Genomic DNA, 22,843 nt, shown 5'->3' with positions numbered 1-22,843 from the left:
ATATACACACTCATCCACCCATACAGTGCTACACACATGCTGTCTTCAAAACACATACAAACAGTGAGTCACTCATTCATGCATCTATGTGCTAAGTAATATCCCCAACGAACCATACAGAAACTCATACTGATACTCAAAAAACCAACTAATAACCCATATACACACTCATGCAGCTACTCACCAACCCATGCAGCCACTTATACACAAAGTGAGACAATGATACAGATATTTAAATATTTAAACATTACTCGCTAATACATGTATTCAGTAAGATACACTTAATAAGTCAGTTGTACAATCAATTTTACAAAAATAAAATCCATTTAGACACTTATTCACCCATTTTTTCTTCCATCGACCTTTAGATATACATATTAAAAAATATTTATTTTTCAGAAAGACACGCATTCACTGGATGATGTCATCTGAGATGTCATCTGAGATGTTATCAGTGATGTCATGAGTGATGTCACTGACCATGTCATGAGTGATGTAATATGTGACGTCATCAGCAGTGGATTGCGGGCGCGCGAGTTATAGTTAGCTGAACTAACTATAACGGGGGAATTTCAATGGTTTTGTATGAGTGAAATGTCCAGCTAACTAGAACGTGTGTGAAACCTATGGTTTTTTCAGTGAATTTCAATGATTTTTTAAATGCTAATTCCTAACTATAACGTGCCTAAAACCTATGGTTATTTTAGTGACTATATATATATATATATATATATATATATATATATATATATTTAGATCTCTGTCTTTAGTTGGAGGATGACACCCCATTGATAAACAATCTGGTAGTAAGTCCACAGCGTTAACAGAATTATTCTAATAAGGAAACAATTCCAGTTTAACATTGCAGCAGCTAAGTGAAGTTATGTGTAACAGTATCCGAATTACACATTTAACCTTCCATCTCTGGAAGAGAAAAATGCAGGGATAGGGTTTCTCTCAGGTCACGGAGTGAAAACAGCTAAAAAGAGTACTGTATCTTTGAGACAAGCAGCTTATCTGTCCCAGCATGCTCTCTACTAGAAGTTTGCCTCACAACACCAGTTCTTTAGGACGACCATAAAGTGAGATGTTATAATAGAAGTTATAGACAACTGTTGAGGTGGATGCGTTGTTTAAGACTTCAGGAAGGATACGCAGAACCAAGATTAAAAGTAATTAACATGTTCTTCTGCATCTTAGGATCCTCACCTCACTAATAGTTATAAACGTAGAATAGAAAGCATGTTCCGTAGTCTTTGGTTGTCAATAAGTTAAACAAACAGTCATAACTAACAGGATAACTAATGTAACATAGTAGTTAACCAAATGCTTTCTTTAATTCAGCTTGGCCTACCTATGTGTCCGTTCTAGAATCGTCATCTCAACAATATTGTTTTATGAAAGTGTATATTATTCTCCAGGCAGCTGCTTTACAATCTCAGTTTAAGGAACTTTTCTTAACCAAGCAGTAGAAGCTACTTTGCTGCAAGTAGAATGAGCTCTTGGTTTCCCTGAAAGTAATTTGTTTGCAAATTGGTAGCAACACAAAAATACTAGAAACTTTCCATCTAGCAAAGTATTGCTTGGAAGAAGCCATACCGTTTCTGAGTGAACCATAGTTAACAAACAATGTTTTTTTTTGTACTTGTATCTTTGAGTCTACCTTCTTAAAACTCAAGGAATTTTCTAGCATGTAATGAATGTAAGGCTCGTTCTGCAAATAAATATTCTGATTTTAAATAGAATTCTAAAAAGACCTTTGGTAAAAATAAAAGCCGGATGTGCTCTAAGAACTGCTCTATTGCTATGGAAAAGAGTGCAGGACTCAATTGCCGAAAGAGCTTTAATTTCAATTACTGTTCTGGCAGAAGTAATGGCTACTAAAAAATACTACCTTCCATAAAGGGTGCTAGAAAGTGGTCCCATCAATTTTGATAAAACCAGATACAATTCCCAAGAGGGTGGAGGCGGTCTAATCGGCGGATACGTTTTCTTCAATCCTTCCAGTAAGTCTTTGATTACTGGAATGGTAAAGAGGTTTTTGAGGCGGGACGTTTTTTGTATGCTGTAATGGCAACCAGATGAACATTAATAGAAGCATGTTGTCATTTTGACTTTGCAAGATGAAGTAAATAAGGTACGACCTCTTCCTGACAAAGAACAAGGTCATATCCATTGACTAAGCACAAGTGGATGGTTGTACAGATAATCGACGATGAGATGAGAAGTGGTGCCTAGCTGAGCAAAGTATCATAGGGAGAATCTGATGGGTCTCTGGAGCAATGGCAACCAAAATCATTATTCTGTTTTGACAAACTTTTAATAATTAAGGCCATGTGAAATGACTTCCTCTAGGTTTTCAGTGTATTAAAAGTGTATCAAATAGGGCTTGACTCAATTTTTTGATACGTTTTAGAATCTTCTGTTACTTACAACTCATTCTCTCTTGCCTGCTTGTCCCTAGTATGGTGCCTCTCCCCTGCTAGTTCCCTGCTGATCTTTTCCACCTTTGTACTAATGTCACTCCTTCCTTTTTTCCCAAACAGATTGAGTCTCATGAGGATGACGTTAACGCTGTTGCCTTTGCTGATGCCAGTTCCCACATCCTCTTCTCAGGCGGGGATGATGCCCTTCTGAAAGTGTGGGACCGGCGTACCATGCGGGAGGATGACCCGCAGCCTGTGGGAGTTCTTGCTGGGCACCAAGACGGAATTACCTTCATTGACAGCAAGGTACACCCGATAGGGGACTTTCCAGGTCTTTTTTTCCTTTTTATAACCTTCTTTTCTCTCCCACATGCTATCTTCCCATTGAGAAGACTTCCTCCTCATTCTTTCTCAATGCTGTCCAGAGTACTTAATTTTACCTCCCTCTCTTTTTATTAAACTCCAAGCCTCGTATCTTCTTTCCCTTCACCTCCCTCGTTTGCTATTTATTTATTTATTTATACGCTTATATAGCGCCGGAATCGACCCCCGAAGGGGTATCTCCGCGCTTTGTTCGCCATAAATACCAGTGTCCAAGCCTTTAAGAGGTGCCAACAAGACTATGCTTCTGAAAACAGGTACGTCTTCAACGCTTTCCTAAAAGAGAGAAGGTTGGAGTTTTGCCTCATGCTAATAGGGAGTTTATTCCAGATGGTGGGCCCTATGTATGACCACCCTGCCTAGCCTTCCTGATTGGAGGAGTTTTTAATAGAAGTTGGCTGCTGGAGCGCAGAAGGCGTTCCGGTTTATGAATCTGAAATTTTTGTGCTAGATAATACGGACCTGTGCCGAAAAGGCTTTTATGTATTATACAGCAGATCTTGAATTTTATACGCTGGCGGATGGGTAGCCAGTGAAGCTCTTCCAAAAGGGGCCTGGATGGAGTTCTCCATGGAACATTAAGGACTAGTCTGGCCGCTGTATTTTGGGCCACTTGCAGTCGGTTAAGCACGTCTTCATTAGCGGAAATGAGAAGACCATTGCAATAGTCTAACCGACTTATTACAAGGGCCTGGACAAGGGTCTTTCTATAGACGTCTGATAGAAAAGGAAATACTCGTCTTAGAAGACCAATTGTCCGGAAGCATGATCCGGTCACCACACTCACATGTTCTTTTAGAACTAGCCCCTGATCTAGTCGCACTCCCAGATTCTTCAATGATTGATTAGGGCATGGGACAGGTCCTAAATCCAATGGCCACCAGTCTGGTGACCATAGGAGGTTGGCTTTCCCGAAAAGCATGACCTCGGTCTTGCCCACGTTGCACTGAAGGCAATTGGAGGCCATCCAATTGGACACTGCTCTCATGCCCTCAGCAAAAGCATTCTTAGTGGCAGGAGTGAGAGTCTGGAAGGGAAACAAAAGTTGGGTGTCGTCAGCGTACGACACTGGAATAAATCTGTGTGCTCTCACAATGTCAGCAAGGGGGGCCACGTACACATTAAATAATGTGGGGCTTAGGCATGAGCCCTGAGGAACCCCCTTAGTGAGCTCCCTAGAAGTGGAACGATAGGAGCCCAGGCTAACGCTTTGTGAGCGACCAGAGAGAGAGCTCTCCAGCCAGGACAGTGCCGTGCCTCCGATCCCCACTCACTGCAAGCGACCGAAAAGAATCTAATGTGACACAGTGTCGAAAGCTGCAGACAGGTCTAACAGCACCAGAATCATAGAGCCTCCTCTGTCTTGTGTCATCTTGATGTTATCTGCCACAGAGAGGAGCGCAGATTCAGTGCTGTAGTTGGGTCTGAACCCAGATTGAGAATAGTCCAGACCCCCTGTTGCTTCGATGAAATTGGACACATGAGTGTTCACATGTTTCTCGGTCAATTTGTTTAAAAATGGCAGTAGAGAGATGGGGCGGAGGTTGGAAAGATCTGTCCATGGCATGGCCGAGTTTTTACGAATCGGATTTACTACCGCTTTTTTCCAGTCTTGGAGTATTTGTCCCTCTTTAAAAGAGAGATTCATGATGGTTTGGATTATTGGGCAGAGTAGATTACTTAGTGAGGCAGTTGTTTTCGCTGGAAGGAGATCGAGAGGGGAACCTGTTTTTATGTTGCTTATCAGAGACAAAATGTCATTTTGACTAGCTTCAGGATAAGCAGTCAGAGTACCCTTATGTATACTAGAATGTGTCGGAGTACAGGTAGCAGTGTCTTTGGAATTGATTGCATGAGTAATTTTTTCATAGCCTCTATTTTGTTTTCAAAAAATAGGGACATGTCATTACATAAGGTTTGAGAGAACTCATCAGGACTCTCGCAGGCAGAGGGTTTCACAAAGGTCTGCAAGATCCTGTATAACTCTCTGGAGGAATTGCCTGCTTCTGCTAGCTGCAATGTCAAGCAGTTTTTCCTGGCTAGCCTGATGTTTTTATAAGTAGGAAGACATGGCTTCGGAATGATTTTTCTGGCTTTCTTCAGTGTGGGTTTTCCTCCATATTTTTTCCAACTTCCTGCAATCCTGCTTTTCTAGTCTAAGATGTTCGGTATACCATACCTCCTGCTTAGATGTAGGATGTTGTTTCATTAATTTCAACAGGGCTAGGAGATTAACTGCTTCCATGAGAGCTGTGTTGTATTTGGAAAGAGCTGACTCTACATTGTCTGTTGCTGCAATGAGCGGCTCTCTCCAAACTTTCTGGATCTCATCTAAAGTGACCCTATGCCATTGTCTACGCCATATGGGAGGGGCGGGGGGTTGTTTGGTGGGTTTAACTAGACCAGGGAGGGAAAATTCAACCACACAATGGTCTGACCAGTTTATTCCGGTCGGGGGATGGCAGTATATCGTGGGACAGTTGGAGAAAATTAAATCTAAGGTATGACCTCCTACATGAGGCGGTAAGGCGACGGTGGCAGCGTCCCCGACCTGCTTGCTTTTGCTAAGGTTGCCTAATTGCGCTCTACGCTGTGCTGGTTAAAATAATTTTAATTTTCACTATATCTGTGTTGTGCTGATTTTAAACCACTCATTCTGTGTTGTGCTGATTTTAAACCACGCCAGAATCTGCACTTGTATAGTGCCATTGTACCGATTTTCCCATACCTGAATTAATAGGAGGGGAATCATTTCTGAAGGGCAGCGGGGAAGCCTCGGCTCAACTTTCATTCCTGACCTCCCCGTTCCGACGAGGTAGCTAGTACCGTTGTGCGGAGGGCGGGTCAGGTGAGAGCCAGGTACTTCCGGTAACCACTGGTGCGGTTAGCGCTCTAGTGGTTTGACTTCAAGGGCTATTTAGCCCTCGCCTCTTTCCGTGCGCGCAGCGGTCGCGCGCAGCCGAAGATACGCCAAAGAGCAGCCAAAGAGCGGCCCGTCTGCGCCCGTCCGCGACTGGCCGGGGCTTGGGGCTAGAGGCTCTGCTTAGATGGATTTACCACCTACGAAGGTAAATGATCTTACTTACACTGCCCAAGTACTAAAGGAGCTGCGACCAACACCGTTGATAGGATGTGCCCGGGACTCTTGGCCATGCCCGGAAGGCCCTTTTTCTTGCCTGAATTGTCATTTTCAAGCATCCCATCATTACACATATACGGCCAGTAATACTGTCAGGGAAAGCCCTTCTCCTAATGGCCTAAAGATTTTTCTTTTGAACATCCGCTCCCTGCCAAAACATTACTGTGAATTATGGGATCTTGTCTACTCGGCTGCCCCGGACATTTGCTTTTTAACGGCAACATGGCTCAAACCCCATACAGTTCCAACCATAATGTTGGGGGTCCCGTAGGATATAAGATTTTACATCTAGACCGCCCAAACAAAATAGGAGGGGGTATAGCGGTCGTATATAAAGAGGGCTTAAAAATCTCTATACTTGAACAACGTAGCAGCACTCTGATGGAAATAATGATATTTAAGGTCAGCTCTATTGCGAAGACTCACTGGAAGGGAGCTTTAGTCTATCGTCCTCCTGGATCAGCGCAGGGTTTTACACTGTCCCTCATGGAACTGCTGGCCCCATATCTTCGGGCAAAGGAAGATTTTATACTCTTAGGAGATTTTAATATTCACACAGATATTCCTATGCACCGGGATACCCTATCCTTGCTCTCAGACTTATCCACACTAGGACTCCACTTGCAAAATAGTGGGCCCACACACATAGGGGGTCATACTTTGGATATGGTTTTTGCTAACTGTTCCAAAATCCAATGTTGTCCTCATAGGTGTGTGAATTGGTCAGATCACTTCTTAGTTGAGTTCTTCCTACTAGACATGAATAGGCCCCCCCCCATAGATCTCCTCTTCCGGCCATCTGGCGCCGTCAATGGCATAAAGTAACAGTGGAAGACTTACAGAGGTTATGGAAGAAACCGGTGATTCTAGAAATAGATGATGTGGAATCTGCATTGTTTAAGTTTAACCTTTTCCATGCTCACGACGAGCTCAGCTCGTCATGAGGCACACTGGAGCTGTGCTAATGACGAGCTGACCTTGTCATGAACAATGGGAAATCTGGGCATGCAGCACAGGAGGGGAAAACCTTTAGCATTGAAGGTGTTAATAACTCCCTAGCAGAGGCAATTAACTACCTGGCCCCCCTTAAACTTCATAAACAACACCCCACTTCTAAACAAGAGGTCTGGTACTCTGAACAGCTTCGAACAGAAAAACAGGGGTGTAGAAAACTGGAGAAAGCATGGAGGAAAACCCGGACAGAGGAAAGCAAGAAAGCATACTTAGAGGCTCAATCCATTTACTATAAACCTATTAGACTAGCCAGAAGGAATTGTTTAACCATGCAAATAGCCGAAGCAGGCAACTCCTCTAAAGAACTTTATAAAATTCTACAAACTTTTGTTAAACCAGGAGCTTGTGAAAGCCCAGATGACTTCTCCCAACCCCTCTGCGATAACATCTCTGTATTTTTCGAGAATAAAATTGAGATAATATATGGAAGAATAACGAAGGCCTCCAGACCTAGTAATATCATCACTAACACTTCGCCCCAGTCATCCATTTATGATGATAGTTCGCTAATGACGTTCCCAGAAGTCAATGACTCTGATTTCACCTCCTTAATCAGTCACATTAAAACAGGGTCCCCTGATGATTTTATACCTGCCAAAATGGTGGCCTCCCTGAGCACGTTGCTCAGGTCAGAGATGCAATCGGTAATGAATCTCTCCCTTAAGGAGGGAAAAGTACCCTTCGAGTGGAAGAAAGCCGTGGTGAACCCTATTCGCAAGAATACAACACTGCCCTGGACAGACCTTTCTAACCTCCGCCCCATCTCCCTTTTGCCATACTTCAGCAAGATGACCGAGAGGCATGTAAACACCCATTTGTCCAAATACATCGAGGCAATCTGGGTTTAGACCTAATCACAGCACCAAATCTGCCCTCCACTCCGTGACTGATAACATCATGATGGCACTGGATAGTGGGGGCTCTATGATTCTGGTGCTGTTAGACCTTTCCGCTGCCTTTGACACGGTATCACATGGCATTCTTCTCGGTCGCTTGCGGAAGGTGGGGATAGGAGGCCAGGCTCTGTCATGGCTGGAGAGCTTTCTCTCCAGTCGCTCACAAAGTGTCAGGCTGGGCTCCCTACGTTCCACCTCTAGGGAGCTCACTAAGGGGGTGCCACAAGGCTCATGCCTAAGCCCTACACTCTTTAATGTGTATGTGGCCCCCTTGGCGGACATTGTGAGAGCGCATGGGTTCACCCCGGTGTCGTACGCTGACGACACCTAGCTTCTGTTCCCGTTCCAAGCCCTCACACCCTCAATTAGGAAATCTTTTGCTGAAGGTATGAGAGCAGTGTCGGATTGGATGGCCTCTAACTGCCTCCAATGTAACGTAGGCAAAACTGAGGTTATGTTGTATGGGGAAGCACCTCTCCTGTGGTCAGCAGATTGGTGGCCTTTGGACCTGGGTCCGGCTCCAAGTCCCAAGCAGATAGCAAAGAATCTTGTAGTACGCCTAGACCAGGCCTTGTTGCTAAGAGAACATGTCAATCAGGTGACTGGGTCTTGTTTCCATACTATCGGACTCTTCCATTTCTGCCTGACTTATATAGAAAGACCCTTGTTCAGACCCTTGTAATGAGTAGACTAGACTACTGCAATGGCCTTTACATCTCTGCCAATGAGGAACAACTCAGTAGACTGCAAGTGGTCCAGAACTGCGGCAAGACTGGTCCTTAATGCCCCAGCCAGATCTCCCTCCCGTCCCGTTCTTGATACACTTCACTGGTTACCAGTGCGGCAACGTATCAAGTTTAAGGTTTGCTGTACCATATTTAAATGTCTCTCTGGTTCTGGACCAAAATACTTGACAGACAAATTCATCCCCTACAGGCCTGAACGTGCTTTACGTTCCAGCAACCAAATGCTCCTTCAGGTACCCCGTGTGAGGAAAGTAAGACAGGGAGGTCGAGCTCTGTCTCACAAGGGTCCCATATTATGGAACTCGCTTCCCTTTATCTTGAGACAGTGTACCAACTTCCAGATTTTTAAGAAATCCCTCAAAACCCATCTTTTCCCATCCTTGTAATTATAGTACACCTCACCTGCGCAAGATTAGGCAACATAGCTTTGGCACAAGCGCGGAGATACCCTCTAGGGGGTCGAATCTTGCGCTATACAAGAAAATAAATAAATAATTAAATAAATAAATAAATGAGTAGAGCCATTATTCTGTATCTTAAATCCCAAAATGGCAAGGTCGGAGAACAAGGACAGGGTTTCAGGATGATCAGGGATATCAGCATGAAAGTTAAAGTCCCCTAGCAGGAGAACATTTTCTTTAGCTCTTAGATGTTGTGCAAGTAACTCAGTTAAAGACAGAGTAAATCCTGTACTTGGCCCAGGGGGGCAATAGATCAGGGCTCCTTTCCAGTGTTCTTTAGGACCTGAGTTAATCTTAAATATCATCACTTCCATCGAGGGGCAACTAATCTGTTCTATTATAGAAACTTTCAAACCTTCCTTATATATAATGGCTATTCCGCCTCCAGTTTTAATCAGGCGGTCCAGCCTTATAATTTTATATCCTGCAGGAATTCCTAATGTAATAGCAGGGGTCGTGTGTGGTTTTAGCCAGGTTTCTGTTAAAAAACAGATTTCTGGATTGGCTGTGTTAATGAGGTCCCATACCTCCAAGATGGTATTTAGGTAGTGAGCGGACATTGAGAAGAAAACTTTTCCAGCCCTTGGGCGCTGAAGTTCTCCTTACAGTGCCTCCAATACAGTTGGCGATGTAAGATGCCTGGAATCTGCACTGAATGAATGAGACTGGGCCTTCAAGACATGGCAATTGATTACGAACACAGCCCACCGCCCCCTGAGGTTGCAGGTCAAATAAGGCTTGGGAAGTGTACCTAGTTCGGGTATCCGCCGTCTGATCCATGTCAATTTCCATTAGAGTTTGTGGCCCCTAGCCCCGTCCTGTCGCGGACGGGCGCAGACGGGCTACTCTTTGGCTACTCTTCGGCGTAGCTTCGGCTCCTCTGCGAGCGACCGCTGCGCGCTCAAGAGGGGGCGAGGGCTAAATAGCACAGAAGAATCGGGCACTAGAGCGCTAACCGCTCCAGCATTCAGCCAACAGGAAGTGCCTGGCTCTCCCTGACCCGCCCTCCGTGCAACGGTACTAGCTACCTCGTCGGACCGGGGCGGGCAGGAGTAGGAATCGAGCTCAGGCTTCCCCCGCTGATCGGCAGTACCGTCCTCCCCCTATTAAATCAGGCCTGAGGAAAAGGTAGCACAAAATAATTCTGTTGCACAGAAATGCTTTAGGTTTTAAAAATTGTACATTTGCACACTTCGATTCAATTATTAAAAATCCGTTTTTAAATCAACGGCAGATAAAAGAAATTCTGCGAGAAGCAATTCCCTGAGCACAGCGTTCGTATTTAGGCACAGCACAAGGCACAGTTCAAAAATACCTCTGGCGAGCAAGCGGATCGGGATGACTCTGCCACAGTCACCCTACCGCATGTCTTTGCATCCTTCCATCATTTCACTCTTCAATAGTCGTCTTACTGTACCTGACCCGTTCTACTCTCACTGTCCCTTATTTCTTATCATTTAGACTTTCTTTTCACATTTCTTGCATTCCTCATTTTTATTTCACTCTTTCCCTTTATCTCTCTGTACCAATCCCTTTTTCAGCTGCTTACCATATCTTTGTCCCTTTCCTCTCACAATTATGGCTATTTTGCTATCCTCAGTTTTGCCATATCAGTTGTGTTTTCTGTTCAGATTTCTTGCCGTCTTCTTCCTTAAGCTCACTCTCTTTCTCCATCTCTGTGGCTCTCTTCTTCAGCTGCTTAACTTTCTCACTTACTTTTCTCTCACTCTAATGATTATTTTACTCTCCACCCCCTCAAATTTTTCTCACAATGTATCACTTGTATACTCTTTCTCGCCTAGTATGGACATTATTTATCTTGGGTGTGGACTAATCTAAGCTGAGGCCAAAAAATCATCTTTTTTATCCTCTGCTTCATTCATATAAGTGTATCATGAGTCCACTTCAGAGATTACTCTTACATCGCAACTGTTTTGGCCCTATTCCTAGTTTTGCAAATAAAGCGGAGTTCCATCTAACTAGCACTTATAGGGAGAAAAATCCTGAATATGGCCAGTCCAGGCCTGCTACCATGTACCTTTACGTTTATGGTAACAAAGAAGTAGGGGGTATGGAAGGAAAGGTGGCTAATGGGGCTAAAGACTCAAGTACTATTTGTTCTACATTATAAACCAGTTTTATTCAGCCTGTTAGACACAGACATCCCCTTTCTAATTTAAGGACTGTGAAGATTACAATAAAGCAACTGCACTCATACACAGAACCAAGTGCATGTCAACTACTCAGGTGATGGCGGTATAGTTTTTAAATTAGTGGGATACTCATTGGAACCTTCGTCATATACGATAATAATTGGAACTGGCATTGAGGGACGGACGCTGACCACAACTTTGAACATAGACCTCAACGGAATGGTTTTATGAAGACCATTCCAGAGATTTTGTAATTGGAATAACTAAAGGCAGCCAATTGGACACCACTGTGAGACCTGAGGTTAGGATGAAAGGCATGTGTTCTTCTGAGACAATTAAAAAAATATGTATCTCTCAGGATTCAGACTTCTTGGTTAGCAAACATCGGAAAGTCTTAACTCAAGCAATCAGGACGGGTGTGGTTTGTGTCTAGGCATCCATGTGAAACTTCAACTGTCTGATAAGTAATGCCCATCATGGTAGAGGAAAGGAGCGAGCTGAGGTTTCAATGCAATGAACAGAAAGAGGTTGGTAGGGAAACTGTTGTGTATTCTTCTTCAGCCAAGCAGCCAGTTACAATTGTGTTGTCTGGAGTCCTGGAATAAAAAAACACGCAGGCAGTAGGGATTGAAAACACCATTTTGATTTGGTTCAGCCATTTTGTCCCACATGGGCATCATTTATCCTGCACATAGCCTCCAATGTGCAAATCTAACAACACATTAAGGGGGAAAGGCATGGACCTCAGTTACAGGAACTGGACGGTGCTGGTTTTACATGCTATGGGTTGCTTCCCCACCAGCAGTACGGATACAAACACGTGTGCCTTGAACTAGTATTGATCTGCCCCCAATTGTCCCATAGTCTAGTATGAGGGGGCCATATCCACTCTCAAATTTGGTTGTGTTTGCTCAGCAATACAAATAATGAAGCACCGCTTATTGACTCGCTGATTGAAAACACATGGGAAAGTCAGGGCAGGGAGCCGCGTTGGTGGGCCTTTGTCTATATAACAGTAGCTTAGTGGGCAGTGGATCTGTACTTAGTGTTTAAAATGTGATTTTTCCTAATTGTAAAAGCAAAAATCAAAAAACAGTATGTTCGAGGCATATGAGCTGCAGATCACACACTATACATAGATCGCCATCTGGTGTTGGGCCTGGATGTTTGCAGTTTGTTATTGTCGTGGAACAATTCTTTGGAAGTCACAAGATAGGTGACTCCTCCTCTGGACAATAGTGCGCATGGACATCAACAGATTGTTTTTTTCTGCCATCGGGCTCGAATGTGTTCAACGCGTTCCAGTTCGGTGTCATTACCGATCTACCTTTCGACGCGCAATCCTTTACCTTTTATTCGGTATTGTCTTCGATCGTGTTTCCCATTCGACACGCATCTCAACAGACTTCAACCCTTTGGTTACAGTGGTCAATGCAGGCCTTCGGGCCTATCTGCGCAATCAGGCCTTTTGGCTCATGGAAAGGACTCCTTTTAAAAAGTGTCCTCAATGTGGATCCAAGTTTCCACACGCTGATCTTCATGAGGTGTGTAACCTCTGCCTTTCGCCTGAGCACGAGACCAAACTCTGTCCAGCTTCTGCCTCTTTCCGCTCTGACAAAACCATACGAGATCGTCAAGCTCGAAGAAGCATGGCTCGATCTTCAATATCGATACTGGACGATATCTTCCAAGAAGGCATCCATGTACCGGAGCAGGAGCAGATCGAAGAGGGCACCTTTAGCGCCTCCGAAGCCGAAGAATCCGACTTCAAAGACATCACTCCAGGGCAGCAGGTCATAAGTACTGACGTCGACCCCTCCCCCCACCCATCCATGCAAAGGCTTCGGTAACACCTTCACCTTCGGCCTAGGTGCACACCAGGATAAAACTTCCCCCCACCCCGCCTTCGGGCCCGGCAAAGAGGTCAACGCATAAGCCTTCAGGCCACTCTGGATTGAGCCAGCCTAGCGTCGGTGCCAAAACCCCATCCTCGGCACCAACAACAAAAGACAAGCCAAAACAGAAACCATTGTCTTCGTCTGCACCGAAGCCTGGTTCCACATCGGCGCACTCAGCACCGAAATCCACAGACACTGAACCTTAGGATCCGAAAAAAATAATTGGAACCAAGGAAATAACCGGTTCCGAAAACCACTAGTAATGAACCTTCGGATCCGAAACAATCCTTGGAACCGGAAAAACAACCGGTTCCGAAGGCCACTGGCGCACACACATCGGATTCGAAAAAATCATCGGAACCGAACAAACTGGTTCCAAAGACCCCAAGCAAAGCCAAGAAATCTCCTGATTCCAAATCTGAGGAGCATAAAACAATGCCAAAATTTGTGCCACACAAACACTCGGAGACGGAAAAACTGGCATCGAAACAACAAACTCCAGAGGAGGAGATTTTTCGACCTGATCCAAACCAAAAAACTCTGGAAATAGACCCAGAAACAGGTCATCTAAAAATGAGTCCTTCCAACAAAAGGAAAATGGACAGACCTACTCCACGTCAAGAGACATTGCTACTTCTCCTTTAAGGATTCTTTCTCCACCTCCTCCTCCACAATACATATCTCCTATCCCATCTCCTGCACCCTCACAATCTCCTCCATTGCCAGATGATGAGGGCACCTTTGGGGACGATGGGGAAGATAAACTTCAAGGGAAACTAGTCATCCTTATATCCCAAATGATCCATGGGAACATTATGGCACATCAGATGTTCCTAATATACCACAAGAGGAGGTCTATCCATCTAGACCATCCCCTCCAGAGGACACTATAGGATTCACTCAGCTTATACACAGGGCTGCAGAATATCATGGAGTAAATTTACACACAGACCCTATAGAAGAAGACTTCCTCATGGACACTTTTGCACCATCTCAAAGTTCCACTTATATTCTCCCAATGTTGAAAGGGGTAGTCAAACAAGCTCCTGAAGTCTTTAAAGGCCCTGTAAGTGCTAGAGTCATTAACCCCAGGGTAGAAAAGAAATACAAGTCTGCCCCAGCTGACCCGGTTTACATGAAAGGCCAGCTCCCCTTAGATTCCTTGGTGATCTCCAAACGCCAGGAAAAGGGCTAATTCCCAGACCACTGCCTGGCAAAGAGCCAAAACTCTTGGACTCATCTGGTAAAAGAACAGCATCACAAGCAGCCAACATATGGAGATTTGCCAACACACAGGCCTTACTAGCTAGGTATGATAGGGCGCGCTATGATGAACTAGAGACCCTACTGCAACACCTTGCAGATCAATATAAAACAAGGGCCAATGATCTCATCTAGAAGGTAAACTAATAAGCAATACCCCCATTCGATGCGCTCTACATGCAGCAGACACAGCCTACCGAGCTATTAATACTAGTGTTCTTTTACGCAGGCATGCCTGGCTACGGATTTCAGGGTTCCATCCCGAGGTTCAGTCTACCATACTGAACCAACCCTTTCACCAACAACATTTATTCGGGAATACTGTAGATTCATCTTTAGAAAAGATAAAAAAATATACAGATACTGCCAAATCAATGGGAGCTTTGCAGTCGCAGGCTCCCTGAAGTTCCTTTCGTCGCTTCTCTTATAGGGTCGCCTCTAGAGGCTTTAACCCTGATAATTCCTCCACCTCCTATAAAAGTCCCACACAGACCTCCTCTACCAGAGGTTATTCCAGAGGAGGCTTCAGGGGCAAAAACAACAAAGGTAGAGGCAAAACTACTAACACTCTCACTGCCTCCACCTCCAAACAATGACTTCCCGCCGCTCCCTCCGGACCATTATACCCCAGTCGGGGGAAGATTAATACAGTTCCTACCTGTCTGGAACACCATTACCATGGACTGGTGGGTGAGACAAATCATCCAATCCGGTTATTGCCTTGAGCTCACTTCAACTCTCTCAAACATACCACTCAAACAACGTCCAATGTCAACAGAGCATTTAACACTTCTAAAAGAAGAGGTGCTTTTCCTCTTGCAAAAACATGCAATAGAACCAGTTCCCCTGCACCATCAAAACACAGGAGTTTACTCCCTGTATTTTCTGATTCCAAAAAAGGATGGAACCCTGAGACCCATCTTGGACCTCAGACCATTAAACCTAGACATACAATCAGACCATTTTCATATGGTCCCGCTTCAACAGGTTTTTACTCTACTCAAAAAAGGCGATTTCCTTGCCACTTTAGATCTCAAGGACGCCTACTTCCACATTCCCATCTACCCTGCTCACAGGAAATATCTTCGATTTGTAGTGGACGGTCAGCATTACCAATTCAAGGTTCTCCCATTCGTAGTCACCACAGCACCCAGAGTATTCACAAAATGTCTAGCAGTGGTAGCAGCCCACTTAAGAAGACAACAAATTCACGTCTTCCCATACTTGGACGACTGGCTCATAAAAGCCAAGTCGCATACCCAGTAGGTAAATCGCACACACACCACAATTTAACTACTTCACGACTTAGGGTTTACAATATCTAGGTACCACAATAGACACCTCAAAAGGCTTTGCATATCCCTATCCAAGCAGGAAAGCAACTATGCAGGCACTTATAACAACATTCCAACTGCAGCATTCACTTCCAGCTTGAGTGTTTATGCAACTAATAGGGATGATGGCCTCTTGCATATTCATAGTACCTCATGCAAGACTCCAGATGCGCCCCTTACAGGAATGCTTAGCACGTCAGTGGAACCAAGCTCAAGGTCAGCTAACAGATCTGGTGTTGGTGGACGGCCGGATACATCGCTCTCTGCAGTGGTGGAACACCCAGAACCTTTCCAAAGGGCGACCGTTCCTAGAGGCGGGTCCACAAATCGTGTTAACAGCAGACGCATCGCTCACCGACTGGGGAGCTCATCTACTACATCACACCATACAGGGCAGATGCACACCTCCGCAAAAGCTACTTCACATCAATCACTTGGAGCTACTAGCAATCTTTCTGGCATTAAAATCATTCCAGAAACACGTATCGGGCAAAGTTGTCTTAGTCCGGACGGACAATATAATAGCGATTTATTATCTACAAAAACAAGGGGGGAAGCACTCTCTGCAACTCTCTCAACTAGCACAGAGCATATGGAGATGGACTATTCCTCAAAACATATCCTTTTAGCCCAACATCTTCCAGGAATACAAAATCAGATGGCAGATTTGTTAAGTCGTCAGACACAACAGATCCACAAGTGGGAACTTCATTCACAAGTCCTTCAACCGTTTTTCCAAATGTGGGGACATCCAGAGATAGACCTCTTTGCCACACATTCAAACACAAAATGCCTAAGCTTCGCCGCCAGATATCCACACCCATTGTCCAAAGGCAATGCGATATGGATGAATTGGTCAGGCAGATTTGCCTATGCTTTTCCTCCTCTCCCACTCATTCCATGATTGGTACGCAAGCTGCAACAACAGTCACTAACACTGATCCTAGTTGCTCCAACATGGGCCAGACAGCCATGGTACACAACATTGCTGGAACTATCAGTAGTCCCGCACCAAAAACTCAATTTTTTAAATGTATAGTGTAAAAAACACATGGAGAAATGGGGTGAAGTGACGCCCCAATACCGGACGTTGCTTCCTGCATAACAAAGATGCCACAATTAATCCAGTTTTTCCCATACGCTAACAGGAATCAAGCAGTGACATTTTAAATTGGCGAAAGGGAAACAAGTGCAATTGTGGAAGTTGGGGAGAGGCTTGTCTGGGAAAATGTTTGATTATGAATTCAGCGGGCAGACGTTGATTGTGGGGTGAGCCGTAGCTTTAGGCATGTATTTTCAACATTTGGTGCATCGTTTAACATGCTTTGGCAGATGAAAGACACAGTCTAACAGGAATGTTTTGAATTTGTAAAGAACCCCTGACGAAGGGCGATGAACGGCCCGAAATGCATTGCGTGATACAGATTAACCTTTGAGGATTACTTATGCACACTCCGTGCTCCAGAGTAAGTTCTGGATGGGCATTTCGACAGCATTTAGGACATAGTGAATAAGTGCCTCTCATTTGATTGGAGAACAGGCAATGAATCTTGAAAAGATGTGGATTTAATTGGAATAAAATCTTGAGAAACTTTAATTGTGGCTTCTTTGTTATTCATGAAGCAACACTGTGCATCCGGTATTGGGGCGTCACTTTGTCCCATTTCTTCATGTGTTTTTTTACACCATACATTTAAAAAATAGAGTGACATTTAAAAAGTCGAATGCTTAGAGTAACCATGCCATTTTGTTTGAATACAGACAGGCCTTGGAAATAAACTCCCCTGTGTGATGCTGACCAAAACCCCACAGTGCCCTTGATTTGACATTATCCTTAGGTTTCTTTATCCACCAGTGTTTGTAGCTTTATGAATTTACAGACTGCCTCAAACTCGTTAAGAGTGGTATTCAGCACTGCTGTGCGAAACCTTAGCAGTTCTGAAAATTGTTTGCAGGTAACACAGGTTATATACAACCCTTAACTGTTTTGGGGATTTTTCTTCTTTCCTGCTTCATAGACTTTTCTAATAGTAAAACTTTTATTTAGCCCTGCCTCAGGTGTCCAAAGTTCTATTGAAGTGGCAAACACTGTTAATGTAATGAGTACCTCCAGGTGGATCATCATGAGCAGAACTAAGCAGAATGTAAAATGTTTCTAACTAAAATTCTGAAGTACTGACTACAGATTTATGTGGCAGTGGTGACTGCTAATAATGAGGGGAGTCTTGGTGATGGTTTTGTCCAAACAGGAATAACATTTTCAAATGAATACTTCTAGCAACTGTTCCTCACCTTGTGACTATCACCAGGTTCCAGACTGGATCTGGAGATTTTTCGTCTCAGTATTGCTCCTGCACACCAGCACCTGCCATCGTACAGCTCTGCATCTAACTGATTCCATCCCGAAATTATGCCTGAGCCACATTTACAGGCCACCGTTGTCTGCTGAGATCAGTTCCTTTCTTCTTTTTAGGATGTATATCCAAAGCTCTCTCCCATAACGTTTTCTCTCCTTTTGATGAATTTTCTTTGAAAATTATCTTCTACAGTGTGCAAGGGAGCATGTACCCTCGGTAGACTACAGGGTTTAAAAAAAAAAAAGGAGGGGGGAGGTTTGGGGCAGCGGCCAGAACGGCTGACTCGAGCTCAGGATCATGGTTCAATCCATGGTGACATCTTAGCTCAGCATCATGCTACTCTGGGCAATAGCTGACTTAATCTCCCCAATGGCCCCCAGCTCCTTGAAACCCTTAAGGGTGTGATATGGGTGCGCTTTAAAAAAAATAGGAATTCATTAAATCTTGTAGGAACTGTCACAAGTAGATGTCTGTGACAGAACCCCATGGGGTCCATTCGGCCTTGCATGACTCAGGTCTTGCGGGCAATGTGCCCGTATGAATCCCATAGAGATTCGGGACCCCCAAGCCATACTCTGCTGTCGAACACCGTTGAGAGACACATAAGGGTCACTCCCAGGTGGAGCCGAGTTTGCGGACCCATTCCCATTCTTGAATTAGTTCCTGCGAAAGAGCTTCCAAGTCGCCAGGTAAGTTCAGGTCTAAAAGAAACACAAGAACTAGAAGTAGGATTCTTTTTCATCCCACACCTCTCGACTACAAAAGTTGTGGGGATCCAAAAGTGTTTCTTGATCCCAGTCCTGGTCTCCTACTGATTCCACACCTCATACTGACTATATCCATTGGTGATGCCACAAGTGGAAGCTTCCTAGGAAGACATGTTCCTAATCTTCAGCACCCTTCTGGCTCCCTCGGGTGCCCCTTTGGGCCCCAAGGATTTGAGGAAGTCTCTAGTTGGAATTCCGTGAAGCGCGTCATCTACTTTGCGCTGGACATCACTGACTGCTTGGGCATGGCAGTCTGTACCAATGTGATATTAGAGCTCCACATGTGGATGAGAGCCACAAGTTTCTTGGGTGACGTTCGGGCATGACTCATGGACATGCTATTTGATGGCACTGTCCCTTTGAGGAAAAGCAAACTCGGCCATGGAGCACCAGAAGAAGAGTAGGGCCTCAGCCTTTATGTAAATGTGCGGCGGTCTCCCCAACACTTTCACCCTTTTCAAGACTTTGGGAAGGGGTTGGCTCAAAGACAATGCCAGGTCCTACATCCAATGCAATAGACGCCCATGTTCTTTCGAGGTTGGGGTTGAAGATCCGACTGACAATGTCTATGCCCTCAGGGGCTGCACACTTCTCAATCTCTAGCTCCTCCTGCTAATGTCATCAAACTGCTTGAACTTGCCCAGAGTGGCCAATGGTCACCCAGTTAGAGGCAGGATGTCATAGATCTACAGGTGGTAGAGCATCAAATCTGACAAATGAATGTTCCAGATTTTCCAGAAAGGTTATGTTCTACCTTTCCTATATGAACCACCGCTTATTCTATCCGCATAATGTGGCCTTTGGAGGACCGTTTGTCCATTGTACAGCAGTAAGTCCGAGCTCTTTTGGACAAAGGATGCATAGAGAGGGTCATTAGGGACTGAATGTTACTTCTTGGTGCCAAAGAAGGATGTAGGCCTTTGTCCTATTTTAAATCTTCTTATATAACTTTGTCCTCTCAATTGTTTTCTTGAAAAACTGTCAGTATAAGAAGCTCACATTAGACCAGCTTCTGTGTGCCCTGGTCCTGGACTGGAAGGACCCGCTGGACACCTATTTTCACATTCCGGTCATACAGTCCTAGATGGGCCAGGCGCAATTTTTGTTTTCCTCTCTCCTATTTGGCCTTACCAGTGCCCGTCAAGTGTTCATGAGAGTGATGGTAGTGGTTTCAGTCAATCAAAAGAAAAGGAGGGACTAGCAGCTAGATCAAGGTTCAGTACCCATGCTACCATCAAGGTTAGGTGTCAGTACAAAGAAGGGGGTATCTGTTCCTGTGGAAAAGAAATAGTCTAAAATGGAGCAGAAGTGGAAATTCTTATTTTAAAGAAAGGATCTTCCAATATGGTTGATGTACCCTTCACACACCCCGATGGGTGTCATGCTTCATCATACGGCTTATTTCCACGTGGGGACTGGCGTTGCAATGCCACATGGGCCTTGCTGGAGGGTCTTAGATCTTCTCTTTAGGCCATATGGGTGTGTGTGGGTTTGTGAATCTAGAGGAGAGTGCACATGAAAAAAACTGTGTTTAAAACTACCCAAGGACTCTAAAAACGGGGATTATTATATGAGCCCTCTGCTTAGGGTATTGTGAGAAAGCGGTCACTAGTGTTTGATGGACTGTGAACGTTTCCACACGTGAAATAGTTGTTAAAAGGTCAACATATATATGCCTATTGGTCCAGGAGGAATCCCGGAGCATTCTTCAGTACCAAAAGTACAGTGTACTTCTACCCTGCACCAGGGCTGGTTTGCGAGGCAGAAGGTCTGGCTGGCAGAGAGGGATAGGTCTTGCACGCGATTCCGCATCTGATCATTGGCTGACCACTGTTGTCACGCGGTACTCTGCCAAGATCAATGGGGGTCTGGAAACAAACAACCATAGGGTTGAATCTGGTATACTCAATTAGGGACCTCGTTACCAGGTACAGTTTACTATTGACTGTCCCATCTGATACACATTAAAAATTATTTTTTAGAGGCTCTTCTCACTTTACATCACCACTCAGAAACCAGCTCTGGTGCAGGATAGAACTGGCCATCACATGGGCATATATACTCGTGCTGACATATCCACACATGCAATTTAATGTACCCCACCATATGGCTCTAAGGCCTGTCGTAGGGGTGACTTTCACATATTACATGCAGTGTTAGGGGAGATGGCACACAGGTGTCACATATTGTGTTTTCATTTATTAGAGCACCTTGTCACGCAGCCTGCAATGTATGCTGCAGATCTAAGGGATCCTATTTAGTACCTATGCCCTAGGTACCAGAGGTACCACTCACTAGCTGCTAAAGGCCTGGTCACTTTGGGATCAAGTGATCAGTTGTCTTGTTTTAGACCCAGAACACTGGCCCTGGGACCTGGTTAGCAGGAACCCGGTGTATTTCAGTCAAAGTTGCATCAAATACCAGGCAAAAAGTGGGAGACTTCTGCAACAAAATCAGTTTCCTACAATGGTTGCATTCAGTTGAATTTAATTTCTTGGTATTTAGATTTTTTTATTTATTTGAAAGTCTAGTCCCTGTTTTTTGGGTTGCAATTTTTATTAGATATGATTTTAAAGGCATGAATCTTGCACTGCTCTAAATGTGTTACATACATTTTTGTAGTGAGGAAAAAGAAACAGAAGATGCAACATGTATAGAAAAGTACATCTGTTTGTCAGAAATCTATGTTCGAGGCATATGAGCTGCAGATCGTACACTTTTGCAATAGATCGCCACCTGGTGTTGGGCTCGGATGATTGCAGGTTGTTGTCTTCTTGGAAGAAGTCTTTGTAGTCACGAGATAGGTGACTCCTCCCTTGGACAATACTGCGCATGGTCATCGACTCCATCCTCAGATTGTTTTTTTCCGCCCCTGGGTTCGGATGAAAGTTTTCTGCTCCGGCTAGAAAAGACTTTTTCAGCAACTTCGAAGCGTAAAAAGTTTATACAAACATTTTCGACATCGAATAGACTTTTCGACATCACCAGCTACATTCCGGTGCGTCGATGCGGGCCGTTGGGCCTATCGGCGCCGTACGGCCTACGCCTCATGGACAGAACTCCATTCAAGAGATGCCCGGTATGTCGAGCAAAATTCCCTCATAGCGACCATCACGAGGTCTGCAACCTCGGTCTATCGCCAGAACACGACGAGTCGACCTGCACAGCTTGTGCATCCTTCCGATCGAAAAAGACCATTCGGGATCGGAGGGCACGTCGACACGAGCTGAGGAGAACGGCCCCAGCACCGGAGGCCATCTTCGAGGAGGAGATCGTCGAAGAAGACTTCTCCGAGGGCGAGGACATCTCTGAGGACGAGGCTCCACTCGCCGCCGAGGAAGACTCGCCTGATCTCCAGATCATATCAGAGGCAGAGGACTCAGATGACTCGATCCCATCTCGTCAACTCGTGAGTACTCTTGCCCCTGCACAACAGACAGTACCCAAGCCAAAGGCAACGGTCAGCACTCCGCCCATGGGGCTCAGTCGAGACCAAAATATTCCCTCAAATGCCCCGCCTTCAGGCTCGGCTCTGAGGAAAACAACTACGCCTTCCGGTGCCTCGGCACCGACAAAAACAAACACGTGCCAATACCAACTCTTCCATCGGCACCGAAGCATACACATCCTTCGACACCGAAGGATTCTTCGACACTGAAGCCAAAACGCCCTCCGGTGCCCAAACACAAAGTTCCTTCGGCACCCAAACCAAAAGATGCACCGGTGCCGAAGCCGAAAACTGTACCGGATCCGCAAAAAGCTCCGGATCCAAAACCTTCCGGTTCCAAAAATAAAGATGGAAAGCCAGCGTCCGAAGCTTCGAGGCCAACGAGACCTGTCTCTATTCCAAAAACTCCAACCTCGGTACCAAAGACTCCAAGGCCTGATTCAGAGACACTTAAACCCTCAAACAAGCCTACCAAGACAAAACCAACTTCTGCACCGAAAAGTTTGCCACGGGACTCTGTAATGTCTCCTACAGCAAAAAACACAAAACAACCCCTATCG

The 22,843-nt window shown here is 44.9% G+C and overlaps 1 protein-coding gene across 7 annotated transcripts in view; it reads left to right on the top strand.

Moving 5' to 3' along the window:
- DCAF11 (DDB1 and CUL4 associated factor 11) overlaps positions 1-22,843 on the top strand; it is a 717,991-nt gene that overhangs the window by 271,525 nt on the left and 423,623 nt on the right. For all 7 annotated transcript variants that reach the window (XM_078644967.1, XM_078644970.1, XM_078644968.1 and 4 more), the window contains one exon: positions 2,547-2,732. In XM_078644967.1, coding sequence (XP_078501093.1) covers positions 2,547-2,732 — 186 coding nt within the window. The remainder of the gene's footprint in view (positions 1-2,546; positions 2,733-22,843) is intronic.

Source organism: Lissotriton helveticus, chromosome 5_1 (genome assembly GCF_964261635.1).
Source record: "Lissotriton helveticus chromosome 5_1, aLisHel1.1, whole genome shotgun sequence".
NCBI lineage: Eukaryota > Metazoa > Chordata > Amphibia > Caudata > Salamandridae > Lissotriton > Lissotriton helveticus.
Note: the sequence above shows the minus strand (reverse complement) of the source record. Positions and strands in the feature narration are given on the sequence as shown.